Source organism: Sciurus carolinensis, chromosome 5 (genome assembly GCF_902686445.1).
Source record: "Sciurus carolinensis chromosome 5, mSciCar1.2, whole genome shotgun sequence".
NCBI lineage: Eukaryota > Metazoa > Chordata > Mammalia > Rodentia > Sciuridae > Sciurus > Sciurus carolinensis.
In genome coordinates this window covers 163,422,874-163,438,562 of record NC_062217.1, presented here as the reverse complement: position 1 = coordinate 163,438,562, position 15,689 = coordinate 163,422,874, and the positions used below count along the sequence as shown (strand labels likewise).

Below are 15,689 nucleotides of genomic sequence, written 5' to 3'. Positions count from 1 at the left end.
GGCCTGTGACCTGCCTATTGATGTGTTTTCTGTGGCTTAGAAAGAATTAATTTTGCACTAATTTTCATAATTCACGTATTTTAAAAAGTATTCTATGAATGTCTTCTCATTCACTAAATCTGCATTTACAATATAATTTTGATAGCACAATAATATTTTATGCTACAGTTTGCTGATCTCTGATGTTAGGCGGTTTCACTGTTTTCAGCAACAAGGCACATAGCGTCCTTGCGTCCAAATCTCTCTGTGTACTCGTGCATTCCTAGGAGTGGAACTGTTGAATCAGTGGGCATGAATAGTTGTAGAAATTTGATTCACATTACCAGGACACCCTCCGAAAAACTTTTATCAATTTACATGCCAAGCAGGAATGGACGGGGCCCTGTATGCCTAAGACTCTTTCCCATCTATGTTCCTGACAATTTGTATGGTGTACAGTCTTTCTTTTCCTCGTCTTTTTAAGTGTCCATGTTAGCAGTGGAAGAGTATGAGGAGATGCAAGTGAACCTGGAGCTGGAGAAGGACCTTCGAAAGAAAGCAGAGTCGTTTGCACAGGAGGTGGGTATGTCGTACAGACCTGGCGCTTGGTTTTGTTTCTTAAGGGACTTGGCGGGTAATAAATAAAAAAAGAATTAGAATTCATTCAGATAAGAAGAGTAAGTTCCAGTGTTCTGTAGCACAGTAGGATGTCTGTATTTTAAAATTTATATGTACTTCATGAAGAACTGGAAGAAGGGCATTTGAAGGTTCCTAGCACAAAGAAATGATAAATGTTTAAGGACATGGAAGTGCTAATCACCCTGATTTAATCGTCATACATACACATATGCACACACATGAGTATCTTAGGTTATCATACTGTACACCATAAATATGTACATTTATTGTGTATCAGTTAAAAATAAGGGGAAAAACCCTTTGAGGCTGAATAAAAAACTTACCAGTTTGCATTAGGGAGCACCTGGGTCAAATGGTAGCTGTAGAATGGTATCAGGTTCACTGAAGTTGGTGCAGAAGTTCTGGGTTCAGATTCTGGCCATGTCAGATACTAGTCTTATAACCTGTAAAATAGATACTGATACATAAACTGAACCAAAAGGATTTTAGAACCAATGGCATGATTTTTAAAAAGTATTTTTTTTTAACTATAAAGTGCTCTGTGGGAGGAAGGAATTACATTTAGTGGCACCCTTAACTTGTGATGAGAGGCTGGCTTGAGTCCATCTGTCGCCTGAGATAATAGCACCATGGTATCCACCTCTCTCTCCAGCTTCTGTTTGATGCTGTCTTAATGTGAGTTGGTTCTTCTGCTGGATGGGGAACACCACCATGTTGTACCTCCATCATCTCAGCCTCTTAAGCTTTGAGCTTCTTTAGTTCTGGCCCCGTTGACATGCAGTCGTTGGGTGTCCCCGGCTCTGGGGATGATTTTCAGGGGAATGATGGGTTGCGAGTTGGTTGAACTTGTGGTGTGGAGCTGATGTGCAGTGAAAACTCCATGCTGTTTAAGTATTTTGAATCTGTGTGCCTCGCACAGGTTGAAGGAGTAGCTAAGGAGGCGTGAAACAGGCCTGGGGAGAGGAACCAAGGCTGTAGAAGAAGACATGGTTTTATGGGAATGGCATTTGAACAATCAGATTATGGTTTTGTGTGTGGGGTCTTTCTGTGCTAGCAGCAAACTCTTCCCAGGGTGAAGTCCAAGTACATCTGATTTGAAATATTATGATTCATTTTATTCAGAGAGTTTAATGAAAGGTGAGTGAATACCGTTTTCTTATTACTTGTAGAAAGGAAAACAGAATTGAAGTGTGTTAGAGCCTGGTGGGAAAGCGGCAGCAGAATAAATAATGCAACCAAATAAACAGTGGAGGGGGCAGGAGGGTGGGGAGGATGAAAGACGCCTCCATTGCAAAACGGAAAAGGGTGACTGAGTTTGACCCAGAAGGCCAGGGTCTTATCTCAAGACATTTTCAATTTTCCATGTGTTGTTCGTACAGTGATGTTAGAATACAAAGCAACTCAAAGAAAAACTTGAAGGCTGTGCAGAGGAGATAGATGGGAGAAGCAAGAGTACAGAAAGAGTGTGGAATTGACTGAGTCACTCTGCCACTCACCTGCTGGGACCTTGCGCTGTGTCCAGCAGAGCCGGCAGTGCTGCGCTGCGCTGTCAGCCAGGAGTGAGGAGGGGACCTCTGAAGAGGGAGGGTCAGAGCGTGGTGCTTATGTTACTGGAGTGCAGAGATCTAGGTTGATCTACACAATAGTGAGAAGATAACTTTTTAAAAAAGTAGTGCTCAATTGCAACCAGGATGTTTTCCCTTTTCTGTAATTCGCGGATTCTCAGATTTTCAACAGGTAACTGCTGCTAAGAGGCACATGGCTTAGTTTAGCAGGAGGGTCTCTCTCTTCTGCATTTTGTTCTCAGTACCTAGCAGCATCTGATTGCGCTAGACACTGTTTATGTCATAATCAAATGCCAAAGAAAGCAAAATGAGCCCTGCCCTTTTGGAGCTTAGAAATCAATTTTTAAAGTGTATTTACTTTATGTTTTTATTTGCAAAAGGAATATTTGTACTTGTAAAAAATACAATTCTCAAATGTATAATGGCTCCTACTCATACTAGTTCAGTTAAAAAGTATGATTCCCTTTCAACAAAAAGTCAGATGCCTTCTTAGCTGTGTTGTTCTTAAAATTTAAACAACATATTCAAAAATTTTCTCAAGACTGATTAAAAAAATTTTCTTGCTATTCAGTGTAGTGTTTTTCTTTTCTAAGATGTTTTATTCTATATGTATTCCCAATAAACTATGAGACTTACATAATTGGTTGTTTTTTCTTTCTGAATAATTTAGATACTGGAGTATTATTTTGAAAATAATGAATTAACAACATAAGAATTTTTTTCTCATTATTACTCTTAGGAAAGATTTACGAAATTTCTCAGAAATTCTGATGCCTGTGGTGTTGTCTGAAATGAGACGAGCTTTTGGACTTGAGCCAGCAAGTTCTTACCAGAGCTGAAAACCAAATTCATTAGTGTTTGGTGACAGAATTTTCTTGAAATACTTTTTTAGAAGAGGAGTTATTTAGAATTTTTTTATTTAGGCATCTTGAAGTTCAGAGAAGATAGTCTATTGAGTGCTTTTTTCAAGCTATTCTTGTTATTTAAAGAAAGTCTTCTATATAGGTCTTCCTCTTACAATACTACCGTTCAGGGATTATGATGAGGTTTTACAAAAGGAATTCATGTTATTAATATCCCTGACTCAGCGTCACATGTTGATGACGCAGTTGAGATGGTGGTACTCAGGAGATGGTGAACAGTTTTCCAGAGTCTTGGCTGGACAAGGGGCACTGTTCCTTTTTCCAAGAGAGCCAAGTCCAGAGACACGGTGGCTGGCAATGCTGTCACCCCCCTGCCTTGACAGGGAGCTTGTGCCCACTTGGGTTACTGCCGGGTGGTGACCCTGCAGGCTTGGCCCCAAACACATTTGGTGGAAGGAAACTCCAGGTCTCACCTCAGCTGCTGTTTGCAGGCCTTTCCTGCTCATCTGAGGTGCCTTCTGATGCAGGCAAGGGAGCCCAGCTATGTTTCAAGAGGGGAAATGTGTAAGAAGGCAATTATTTAATAATCGTAATGGTAATCAGAAGTGATTCATTTCAGTTAGATCATTGTCTAAAAGTTCACGTACTGTGACGAACTACTGATAACTCTTCTGCACTTTGAAACCTCTAGGCTCCCTCTTCCCCAGCCCCACACATGTACACACACACACTCATGCTCACTCCCATAGAGGTGAGGAGTCGAGTGGAAGGGCGCAGGTTTCATGTACTGTGTATAATTGCATATTTACCTGTTTGACTTAGCAGTGTTTTGGTTTTGCAGAACACTGCTGTAGTTGAGTGAGTTTTTATAAATTCTGCATAGGTAGAGTGCTAGCTTTGGGCAGTTTTTTCCCCCTCATAGGAAGATATAATAGGAAGAAAATGTGAGTATTTTAATATAGTATATTCAAGACTTGATTTTGATTTGGAGATCAGTACTGACCAAGGGGTCTGAGGCAAGAGCTCAGTGGTCGAGCGCTTGCCTTGCATGTGTGAGGCACAGGGTTTGATCCTCAGCACCACATAAAAGTAAATAAAGATACTATGTCCCTCAACAACTAAAAAATACTTTAAAAAGAATACTGACCAAGGGTTAAGCTTAAGGCTTGCATCAATCATTAAAACTGTGATCTTTCCACTTGAAGGTTAAGAGAAGGTAATTTTTTTTTGTCCTGAGTTTTTTTCACTGATGTTTTCTGTTACATGATGAATGTATTGTTGCACAAAGGAATATATGCTGTACAGCAAGTCATCTTACAGTACATATCTTACCTTTAAGCTAAAAATGTACATTTAAAGATGCTGTTAAGAATCTGAAAGCATAAAGCTTTACTATTTAGAGATTTCAGAGTTTGTAAAACATTTCATGCTTGCAATCACCCACTAGCCAACTTGGATATGGTGTTAAGGAAAAGAAATAACAGTTGAATAGAAAATAATGTTTTCAGTTGTGCACAGTTGTGAGAATTTGATGAATAGTTGATGTAAGTTGCTTATAAAATGCTTAACATATATTAGTATACTGACCGCCCCCCTTTCCCTTTGTCTTCCTACTATTATCACTGAAGGGAAAGCAAATTGACTTAAAACATTGAGTGTAGTAAATAGCAGAGATTAGTCAAGTGGTTAGGAGTTTGAGCTTGTAAATCAGACAGATATGGATTTAAATCCTGGTCTTGCCATTTATATGTGTCCTTGAGAAAGTCACTTAACCCCACTGAGCCTCAGTTGCTTTATCAGTAAAATGGGATGACAGTCTCTACTTCACAGTATTGGCTTATGGATTAGATGATGTAATGGATGTAAGATGATTATCACCATGGGTATCACATAGCATATAGTAAAATTTAACCTATTGTAGCAGAAGTGTTTAAGTTATAGTTTCACTAGGCCCGTGAAATACTCAGTGGAGTATTTGGCACAAGGTAAGTTCTTGATATTATCTGTGACAGTATTAATGTATTTTAAGGCAATGATAAAATATTAGAGAACCACGGGCGGGATGTGATTATTGTATTTATGCCCTCTTTGAGACAGGGATGAAGGTATGAAGATTGTATAAAAGTTAGAAATGAACTCTTAGTGATCACTACCCCTAAGACTGTTATGCAATTCAGGACTTCCATTTGATATCTTAATAAAAACTCCATGTACTTTCCCGTTGCTTAGGTTGCAGTTGAGGATATATGTGGAATTGATTGGTATATACATTTTTGTAATTAACTTCTGCAGATGTTCATTGAACAAAACAAGCTAAAGAGACAAAGCCACCTTCTGCTTCAGAGCTCTGTCCCTGACCAGCAGCTTTTGAAAGCTTTGGATGAAAATGCAAAACTTACCCAGCTCCTTGAAGAAGAGAGAATTCAGCATCAGCAAAAGGTAACATTTTATTATGGGGTCTCAGACACACACACACTTACGCACACATATTAAAATGATAGGAGTCAGTCCAGTCTTTTATAGTTCTGTATTTACCTTAGTTACTAAATATTTCCAATCATCTTTTAGAAAAGAATAACTACCAAATTAATTTATTGCCCAACTAAAATTGTAGCATACTTTGTAAACTTTGTAATGATCTTGAAAGCAGTCATTTAAGAATGTTTTTGAAGAAGCAAGGGAAAGAAATATGACTCAAAAATGTCTCTAGTGATGCATAGTCTAGAAATCACTTTTCGGGGGATGGAGGGAGAACTTAACAGTTTTTAGAGACCGCATACATGAAGATGGTGTATTAATCTCACAGAGCTTGCAGGGCATAGGTCATATTCAAAGAGAGAGAGAAAAAAAAGTTCATGTTAGTAGTAATTTATTTGCTTAGAGAAAATTTCCGATGGTGCAGATTTGCATAAGTGGATATGTGTGAATTCTTCCTCTGTGCTTATTTCATTTTGTGTGAGTGGAGCTCTTCAGCTGACCTCTGTGCTGGGCAGAGACGGTCATTGTTTTTAGTGAGAAGGAGTCGGGATGCAGTGGAACAAAGACTTGCAAATTAAAGGAACTGCTTAAGGAAAACCACATTAGTATTTATACTACTTACAGTGTACCTAGCTGTGAGGAAAGACTGGGAGCTGCTTGTTTGTATTCACCAGTTACATTCTCTCTGAGCAACAATATGGATATGTAATCTTTGGAAGTTCTCAAGTTTTTCCCAAGGTAGTGATGAGGTCTGGCTGATTGTTTCCTCTTTAAGAAATGTTGGCATAGGTATAGAGAACCTCTGGGTGGACAGGTGGTGATAGCGATTACCCAAGGAAAAGAGGACTAGGGAACCAGGTGGGACAGAAGGTATTTCTGTTTTCCTGTCTCCATGATTTCAAGTACAGAGAGGGAAAAAATGCCTTTGTTCAGTTTATGCTATCTATCTATCTATCTATCTATATATATATATATATATTTTTTTTTTTTTTTTTGTACCAGGAATTGAAACCAGGAGCACCAGGGTCATTTAACCACTGAGCCACATCCCAAGACTCTTTATTTTTTTTATTTTGAGACAGGGTCTCACTTAGGGCCTTGCTAAGTTGCTAAGGTTGATTTTGAACTTGAGATCCTCCTGCCTTAGCCTCTTGAGCCACTGGGATTACAGGAGTGTGCCACCATGCCCAGTTTATGCTGGAATTTAGCTTTTGGTTTGGGAAAGTCCAACTACTTATAGTTCATCTGTTTAGTAAATAATACATGCCTGGAATGTATAGACTTGAACTGAATATAGGACTAAATTGGTTATGGAAGAGGTAGAGATGCTGAAGTTAGATAAAAGTTAGGAATGATACAGCAATCACTACTTCTGCAAGTGTTGTACAATACATTTATTCTGGATAGTCGTTCATGTGTGTGGATTAAAATATTTCTTCTTGACAAATTCCCTAGGAGAATCAGTGATCTTTTGAACACAGCTGTGTTGTTTTTACAATTATAAAAATAGCATTTGGTCATTAAAATAAATTTTTGAAGTAAAGAAAAAGTTAAAATTAAGATGATCCAAGAATCCCATATTTTGGTGCTTATGTAAACTTTGTGTAAGTGGACAATTTAATGATTATATGTTGTGTGTGTATTTTTTTAAATACATAGTATTGTAGTATTTATAACATAGTATTCTATAATCTGACTTTATTCAGTTCATCTCCAATATACAGTAAATTTTGTGATTTTAAGTGGTTGCATAGTATTACAGTTAATGACATCCTAATATGTTAAATCAGTACAGAGACTAGTAGACATTCAGGTAATTTCCAGCCTTTCACTGCTGTAAGGAACATTTTAGTGAATCTATTTGTACATTTGTCTGAGTATTTTTTAAAACAAATTCCTAAAAGTAGGATTACTGGATCATAAAGGCCTTTGAGCCTTTCTTTTTTTCTTTTTTTCTTTTTTTTTTTTTTTTTTTGAAATGGGGTCTCGGTCTCCTGAGCAGCAGGGACTATATAGTCACATACCACCAGGACTAACTGGTTTGTTTTTGTTTTTGTTTTTGTACTACACTTATTACCAAATTGTGATCCTTAGGGGCCTTTTTAACTACTACTTGGATTTTTCTCTTGAAAATGGGCATTGAAAGTATTACTCTACTTTAGGCGTGTTTTTTAGGTATTATTTTACTTTTGTGACTCACATTGAAAAATTTGTTTGGTACATAACTCTCTAGTAAGTTTATATTAATCAAAGAACCAGTAATGATTTAAGTATTATCCAAAATTTATGTGACTTTTGAGATGGGTTGCAGTCTTTCTGCAAAGTCAAATGAAAATACCTGACTCGTCAACAAAGGAAAACCTAAAACCACATTGTTTGTTTCTAATTTACAGGTCAAAGAATTAGAGGAACAACTGGAAAATGAAACTCTGCACAAAGAGATACATAACCTCAAACAGCAACTGGAGCTTCTAGAAGAAGATAAGAAGGAACTGGAATTGAAATACCAGAATTCTGAGGAGAAGGCCAGAAACTTAAAGCATTCTGGTAAGTGCATTGAGTAGGGTCCTCTGTCTCTTCATTCACCTGTAGATCTCATGCCAAGGGCAGAACCTGGCGCATAGTTCTAGTGAGTGCTATAAAAAACACCAAGATTTGTTTTAATTCTTTCATTTCTAACTATCACAGTTCAACAGGATAGTCTCTATAACCTGATCATTCTCAAATATTCAGACTTCATTTTGGACGTGGAGCCTTTGTGAACATCATGTACAGAATTAAGACACAACGATGCCATTAGCACGGGAAGACCAAAAATGTCAGCATTTCTCAGGGCTCCAGAGACAAGTGTTCATTAAGTACTTTATTTTGTTCATTTTAGAGTTCTTTTTAACAAGAATTAAACTTTTAAAAAGTAATGCCTTCTTCTTTGGTGCTCATACCCCATTTGTCTTCGGTGTCTAATTATACACATGAAATAATACTTCCTGTGCCACACCTAACAATGAAGTGGGCAACAATATGTATATTAAATGGAAAAAACTTTTAAAACACCAGGGGATGCTTAAATCAAAGGATTTATTCATTCAGGCTGGAAGGCTTAGCAGGAATGTGCAAGTTGGATTACTACACAGCATAAGTCTAAGTCTCTGTGAGAAGGTGGGTAATTTAAGGAGGCAGGTCTGTTCGCTTTATAACAGCTTCAATATTCACTTCAGATATTTTTGGTTAATTTTATACTAGAATTTTGAAATCTGCAGAAGAACCATGTAGGCTCTTTTTTTTTTTCTTTTAAAAACATTCAGTGCTTTTTAATCCCCAGTGAAAATTGATTGCAATTTGTTTTATAAAAATTGATCCAGAATTAAGAGTTTTTCCATTCTTTTAAGCAAGTAGCAGAGTAACCAAGGCCATCTTTATGAAGAATGGAAGTGGCAGAGACTAGAGACATTTTAGATTCAATTCGAGTACTTTTATTTAGAATCTGCCGTGTGTGTCCCCAGTCCTGCTCTAGGGTATAAAAAAATACAGGAGAAAAGAAACCATTCTTTTTGTCTTTGATGATCTCAGAATCCCTTTAGAGAGAATGATGTATGCATGGGGAGTAACTAGAGGAGTCTTGGTGTTGAGAGCTTGGCCCACACTGCCTTTAAGTGTGTGTGGGGAAAGCAGGAGTCAGTCATAGACAGAGCGTGCTGCCTCTGAGTGCAGACAGTACTCAGTACCTGTCACCTATTGATGCGCATCTGACAGGATTAGCATCTGTAAATAAACATTTTTTTCAGTGCTAGGAATGGCCCTAGGGCCATGGGCCTGCTTGGCAAGTGCTCTACCACCAAGCTGTGCCTTGAGCCCTGTGATATAAATTTAAATTGAACTCCTTAAAGTCAGGAACACTACTGTCTCCAACAAGTGCTATGCTATGGGCTCTTTCACATTGTGGGTGCTTATTAAATGTGTCTCATTAGTGACTTGGATGAATGGAGTGAATACATTATATTTCCAGAATGCTCTTCAAAAAGCAGAAAGTTTCTGGGTTACAGGCATTTAGGAATGTGAGTCTGGTTAAAATCAAGAACTTTTGCATTTACAGTAAGTTTCTGAAGGAAATTAAGCGGAGGAGAGAAGTATGCAGCTATTAAAATCCATGACTAAATGTCATCTTTAAAAGTAACTCTTGGTCCATACACTTTTAAAGTCAAGCATTAACAATTTCTTAGTGTTCCAGTAGTATGCTCCATTGTTACAAATATTTCTTCAACCTACTCAACCCTTACTTCCCACCAGTTAGCCATTGTCTTGAATTTTTTTCTGAAGTTATATATGCAGGAGAAAGATTGTAACATTTTGCTATACCAGATGGAAGACCTTTCTCATTTTAGTGATAGACTAGGTAATAAACAGTTTGAAAATCCTCAGTTTCATATTGAAATTTCTAACTTTGCCTCAATAAAAAATACTTGATTTTGAGGGAGGTTATGTCTCTTCGTCTATATGACTAAAAGATGTTAGGTTGCTTATTTCTGCTCTCTTTTGAATGCTTGCCCTCTGTGCAGTCGATGAACTCCAGAAACGGGTGAACCAGTCTGAGAATTCCGTTCCTCCTCCTCCACCGCCTCCACCACCCCTGCCCCCTCCTCCGCCCAATCCCATCCGGTAAGTGCTGGAGGGACGGTGTCCTCCTCTGACCTTGCCAGCAGTGCTGGGGATATAGCCGTTTTCTTTTGAATACCAGCTTATACTGAATCATTAGCGGGTTGGTAAAAAGCATAAAAGAGTGACTGGTGTTTCTTTTGGAAAAATTGTAAAGACCAGTGTGTCATTCCCTTCCTGTAATATGTAGAGTATAGACTTTGAAACGCTTGGCAAATGCGTTTCTCTGTGGTAGACCTTGAGATTCCACGTGGATGTTCCAAACCCAGGAACTAGACATTGCTTTTTCATCTTACATATTCTACTTTAAAAATTTCATTCTATGACATTGGGATTTCCTTTGTAAAATCCCGTAAGACCAAAGAATGTCTCCAGAATGTTTTCATCATTTTTTTCTCACTAATTTGAATTCGAAAAGCTGTAGTTGATGTACTTATTTTTAAAATACAAGTACTAAGCTAATACTTAAGCCTACTTAAGTACAAACCAAGTAGTTTGTACTTAATTGTTACAAACTAGTAGTTAATCTAAAAGTACTTGTTCTTTTTAATCGCTAGTCATACATTTAAACTTCAAATAATGCTGAGAAAGGATAATAATTCATGCTTAAATTACATATGCAGACAGGAATTCACTTTTTTCTGAAGACCGAGGTGATGTGACGGTAGTGAGTGCCTCTCTGGAGCATCATGTCCTCAAGGAGAGCTAGAGTCACTTTTGACCTCTGTGCTTCTCCAGGTTGCCATCCAGAATTAGAGGAGACAGCCTACTTGCAGTGGTGACCACTTGCCTCCTTGTGCCACAGTGCTAGCTGCTTTGTGTATTTTATTCCTGAACAAATGGCATTTAAACTTGTGCAAGATTTTTTAGCTTTCATTAACTCATGCGATTTGTTTAATCCTTTCACACAGAGAGGCCATTTATTCCTGCTTTGCACCTTTGCTGATCTATCTGAATAGAATGTGTAGCATGTTCCTCCCACATGACTATGAAAATGGGACTTTGCCTTTTAAAAAGATTCTCATTACTTTTCCTCACTGAGTAGGGATGACATAATCTACTTTAAGCCATTGAAGTAGCTAAGGCTAAATAATTTTTACACGTGATCGATCCAAGAGTTAATTGAAAGAATTTCAGGTATTTTAAATTCTTTCTCTCCTGGGTAGCTAAATCTGTAGGAGATATTCCAAATTTGACATTTAAAATTGGACATTCATCACTTTGATCTTTCTCTAAGGTTTAGAATTTTGAGCTGATAAGAAAGGTCACTTCTCTGAGGAGGGAGAACTGTTAAAAAGCAATTACAGTCTTGCTGTTGGCCTGTAATTTTTAGTCTCAGAAATGTGGAGAGCCCCTAGAATTAAAAGTATTAGCTAAATAGAATTTTTACAGATACATTGAGAAAGGGATGTAAGATTCAGGACTCTGTCTCAGGCACGAACTCTTTTATAAGCCTCTTTCAATAAAATTTTATTGAATAATATGAATGGCTTTTATTTTAAGATGAACTTAAATAGGAGAGGAGATAATTTTTCAGAAATTTTTTTTTGTGTGAGGAATACTTTCCGGTCAAAGAAATGTATTTGTATGTGTTTTAAAAGTTTTGATGGACTTTGACCTGTCCATCAAGGTTTTCCAGCTTTGTTCCTGAGCCATGTGCTTTACCCTGATGTAGATAAAGGTAGAAATGAAGGTGGGGGACGAGGGCTAAGACGCATGGCTTAAGTGGCTTCATTACTTTCCCTCTCCTTTTTGTAACTCTTTTTTTTTTTTTTTTTTTTGGAGGACAGGTAGGCCATAGGAAAGCGAGGAAGAGGGCATACCTTGGTCATTTTGAATTAGGAATATTTTAGTCAGCTTTTTTGGCACTGTGGCCAAAAGACCTGACAAGAACAATTAGAGGAAGGAAAGTTTCTCTGGGACTCCTGGTTTCAGAGGAATCAGCCCTGAGATGGCAGACTCCCTGGCTCTGGCCCCAGCTGAGGCAGCATCCATGGGGGAAAGGTGTGAGGAGGAAGGCAGCTCAGGACACAGCAGTCAGGAAGCAGAGAGAGAGAGCTCCGCTCACCAGGGACAAAATGTGGGCCCCAAAGCACACCCCCAGTGACCTACCTCCCCCATCCACACCCTACCTGTCTACACTCACCACCCAGTTAATATTCAAGTGGATTAATGCACTAATTGGGTAAAGGCTCTCATAACCTAATCATTTTACCTCAAAACATTCTCGCACTGTTTCACGTGGGAGCTTTTGGGGGAGCCCACAACTTAAATAACAAAGAGTGAAGGTAGGACAGGTCCTGGACAAGTATGGTCCCTGGGGAGAGGCCTGGGTGCATTAGTTAGAATTCTCTAGAGCAACAGACCCAGTAGGAGGTGTATGTACAGATACAGATGTAGGTAGACACAAACAGTCACGTGTTGCTAACCACGGAGATTCCTTCTGAGAAACGCATATTAAGACAGTTTCATTCTGCAGACATCATGCTGTATACTTCCACAAACTAAGATGGTTATGATATCACTAGGCAATAATATACTCTTATGAGGACCATCACCGTATGTGTGATCTGTCACTGAAACGTTGTTCTGTGGCACGTGACTGGGTAGAGTTGGCCCATGTAATTGTGGGAGTTCCTAAGTCACAGGATCCGTAGGGAGAGTCAGCAAGCTGGGACCGTACGGAGGGCATGGCGGTACAGTTCCAGCCTGAGAACCTGTGGTGCTGCTCCGTTCCAGAGGCTGGCAGGCTCCAGGCCCAGCACGTGGCAATGTCAGTTTCAAACGCAGGAAACGGCCAGTGTTCCAGTTTGAAGGTGATCAGGCAGAAGCAGTTCTTCCTTCCTGGCAGAAGGGCCAGTGTTTTTGTTGTGTTCACTGTAGGATGAGGCCCCCTACATCGGGGAGGGCAATCTGCATTTCTCAGTCTACTGGTTTAAATGAAATTAACATTTCAGAAATACCCAGAGCATATTCGATCAAATATCTAGGCACTCCACGGCCCAGTCAGGTTGACGTTCACACCTTCCCCTGGTTCATAGGACATGTTTGTCTTCCACTTCTAACTAGTTCATGAGGAACTACAAGGTGAAAATCACCACCGATGCTCCGCGTAGGGTGACAGATGCCTGAAGCTTTTATCCATTCAGTTGAAAATGGTGGCACACGGAGGCATCATTTCCTTGCCTCTCTTAAAGGAAATTTTGTCTTGTCTACCTGTGTGTCTTATAGGGGTAGAAAAAGACATTGTACCTTTCCTCGCTGGTTGTAAGGGTCCCTGCTGACACTCCTGTAGCAAAAGACAGGTTAACAAGAAAGAAGCACAATTGATTTACTTAGTTTTATGTGACACAAAAGTTTTGAGAATGGAGGCCCAAAGACCCAGGGAAGACTGTTGACATGCTTAGGTTTGAGGAAGAGCAGATAGCCATGTGGAAATGGGACTGGAGGAAGAGGTAGGAGCTAATGGTAACAGGCCGAGGAGGGACCCGGCAAGGCCTGTGTTCAGATAGCTCTTGGCCTCTCTAGCATTCCTTCCCCTTGGGTATAAGATAGGACCCCTCTGAAGGAGGGTGTCATGACCTGCTGTCAGATGAGATAGGTCAGAGAATCTCGGTATGGCCAGTTCCTACAGAGAAAGACCAGGGAAGGTTAGAGTAGTATTTCTGGTTTCTGTGTCCTACCCAGGGGAAGAGGAATTCTGGTTTCTATGAACTGCTCCTGGGCGAAAAACAGGGGTGGGAGATAGGAGAGCAGTAGAAGGTGAGAGACCTTCGAGGGCCATCTCAGTGTCCTTCAGTTTAAGGTTCTAAGCATACCAGGGTGCTGTACTTTGCAGTATTGTGTTCTGAGCCCCCAGAGCCCCTATACTACTATAAATATCAGTGTGGCCCATTTTTGACATTTGTAATTGGAATTTTCACATGTTCATTGTGTCTTGCTCTTCTCACACCATGTTAGATTGTAACTCTCCATGTTACGCTGCATGGCTGAGGTTCATTCCTGTTCATTGATATGTAATCCCCTTGACGAATGTCTCAAAAGGTGCTTATCCATTGTGGTGCTGATGGGTATTTGAGTCATCACCAGTTCACGGAAATTCTAGAAATTCTGTGTGACATCCTCGCACATGTATCCTAGAGCACAAGTGTTTGCCTGAAGTTCTGTGAAGTGTGAGGTCATGGAATCGCTGGGTCACAGGATATGTACATCTTTAGCTCCACCAAAATGTCATATCAGTTTATATACCCTCTGGTTTGAGAATTCTTCAGCACCAACACTTGATATTATCAGGCTTCTTCCTTCTTCTTTTTTTTTTTTGCATACTTGATGAGTAAATAGTGATAACTATGAGTTTAATTTGTGTTTCCCTAAAAATTAAGAAAGTCAGGCACCTTTTTTATATGTACATAGGAAACTTGGACATTCTCTTGTGGCAGCTGAAGATTTTTGTCCATTTTTTAAATTGTGTTTGCTGTTTTCATTGATTTTTTTAAAAAAAAATACTTATTTTGTAATTTGTCTTTTTTAGTCCTTACAGTATCTTTTAACATATGGAGGTTTTAAAATTTTAATGTGGTTTAATTTTTCATAATTTGGGTTTTATATGGATTGTAAAAGCAGGCTAGAGAAACAGTGGTCCAAATATATTTTATCCTTAAATATTTGGTCTACAGCATGAAAATTCAGATACTTCTATGCTAATATTTGACAAGTAGAGATTTATTGATAACATATACTGCTTTTTTATATGATACATTTCCTAGTTCTTTCATTCTCCCTTGACCCTAAAATGTAGTACTTAGATAGCCATTTCTGAAGTTTACATATGCAGTGATTTTTTTTCTGTGTGTGTTTTCATTTGTAAATATGTATGCATTGTATGAGTAATCACAGCAGTCCCTCCCTCTGGTAATTAGTTTGGTTTTGCACAGAAAGGAACAAGACATATTTCTTTCCTTTAGAAAGATGAAAAAATTTAACAGCATCAAAAACGAAAAGTAGACTACTTAAATTCTAATTATGTATCCATGCATCTGCAGAAGAGTTGGACTTTTACTGATCATTTAGAGTCTATACATTTTATCTGTTGGATCATAAGGCACATAGTAATCTCCAGTAAGATGTGTTGGTCTTTTTCTTTCTACCAAAGATCCCTCATGTCCATGATCCGGAAACGATCCCACCCCAGTGGCAGTGGTGCTAAGAAAGAAAAGGCAACTCCACCAGAAACAAGTAAGCATCCTGTGCATTTGGGTTCCCTTAAGCAGTTGGTGGTGACACTTTTCAGCAGTTCACACACATGTTGAATGAACAGTATGACTGTGAACAGTTGTTGGAAGAGTGAAAGAAGCTGTAAAAGTGAAGCAGGGAACTGTCCTCGCCTTCCTGCAGGTGATCGATGGGAGGGGATAAGCACATGCGCACAACGGTAATGGAAGGAACACCAAGAAATATGTCTTCATTAAAAACCAAGTGCTTTGGGTGTAACGGAGAGGGAGGGCTTCCAAAT

At 39.0% G+C, this 15,689-nt stretch overlaps 1 protein-coding gene across 8 annotated transcripts in view; it reads left to right on the top strand.

The window, feature by feature from the left end:
- Shtn1 (shootin 1) overlaps window positions 1-15,689 on the top strand; it is a 95,717-nt gene that overhangs the window by 43,928 nt on the left and 36,100 nt on the right. For all 8 annotated transcript variants that reach the window (XM_047552664.1, XM_047552663.1, XM_047552666.1 and 5 more), the window contains 5 exons: window positions 464-558; window positions 5,339-5,485; window positions 7,918-8,071; window positions 10,081-10,180; window positions 15,330-15,412. In XM_047552664.1, coding sequence (XP_047408620.1) covers window positions 464-558; window positions 5,339-5,485; window positions 7,918-8,071; window positions 10,081-10,180; window positions 15,330-15,412 — 579 coding nt within the window. The remainder of the gene's footprint in view (window positions 1-463; window positions 559-5,338; window positions 5,486-7,917; window positions 8,072-10,080; window positions 10,181-15,329; window positions 15,413-15,689) is intronic.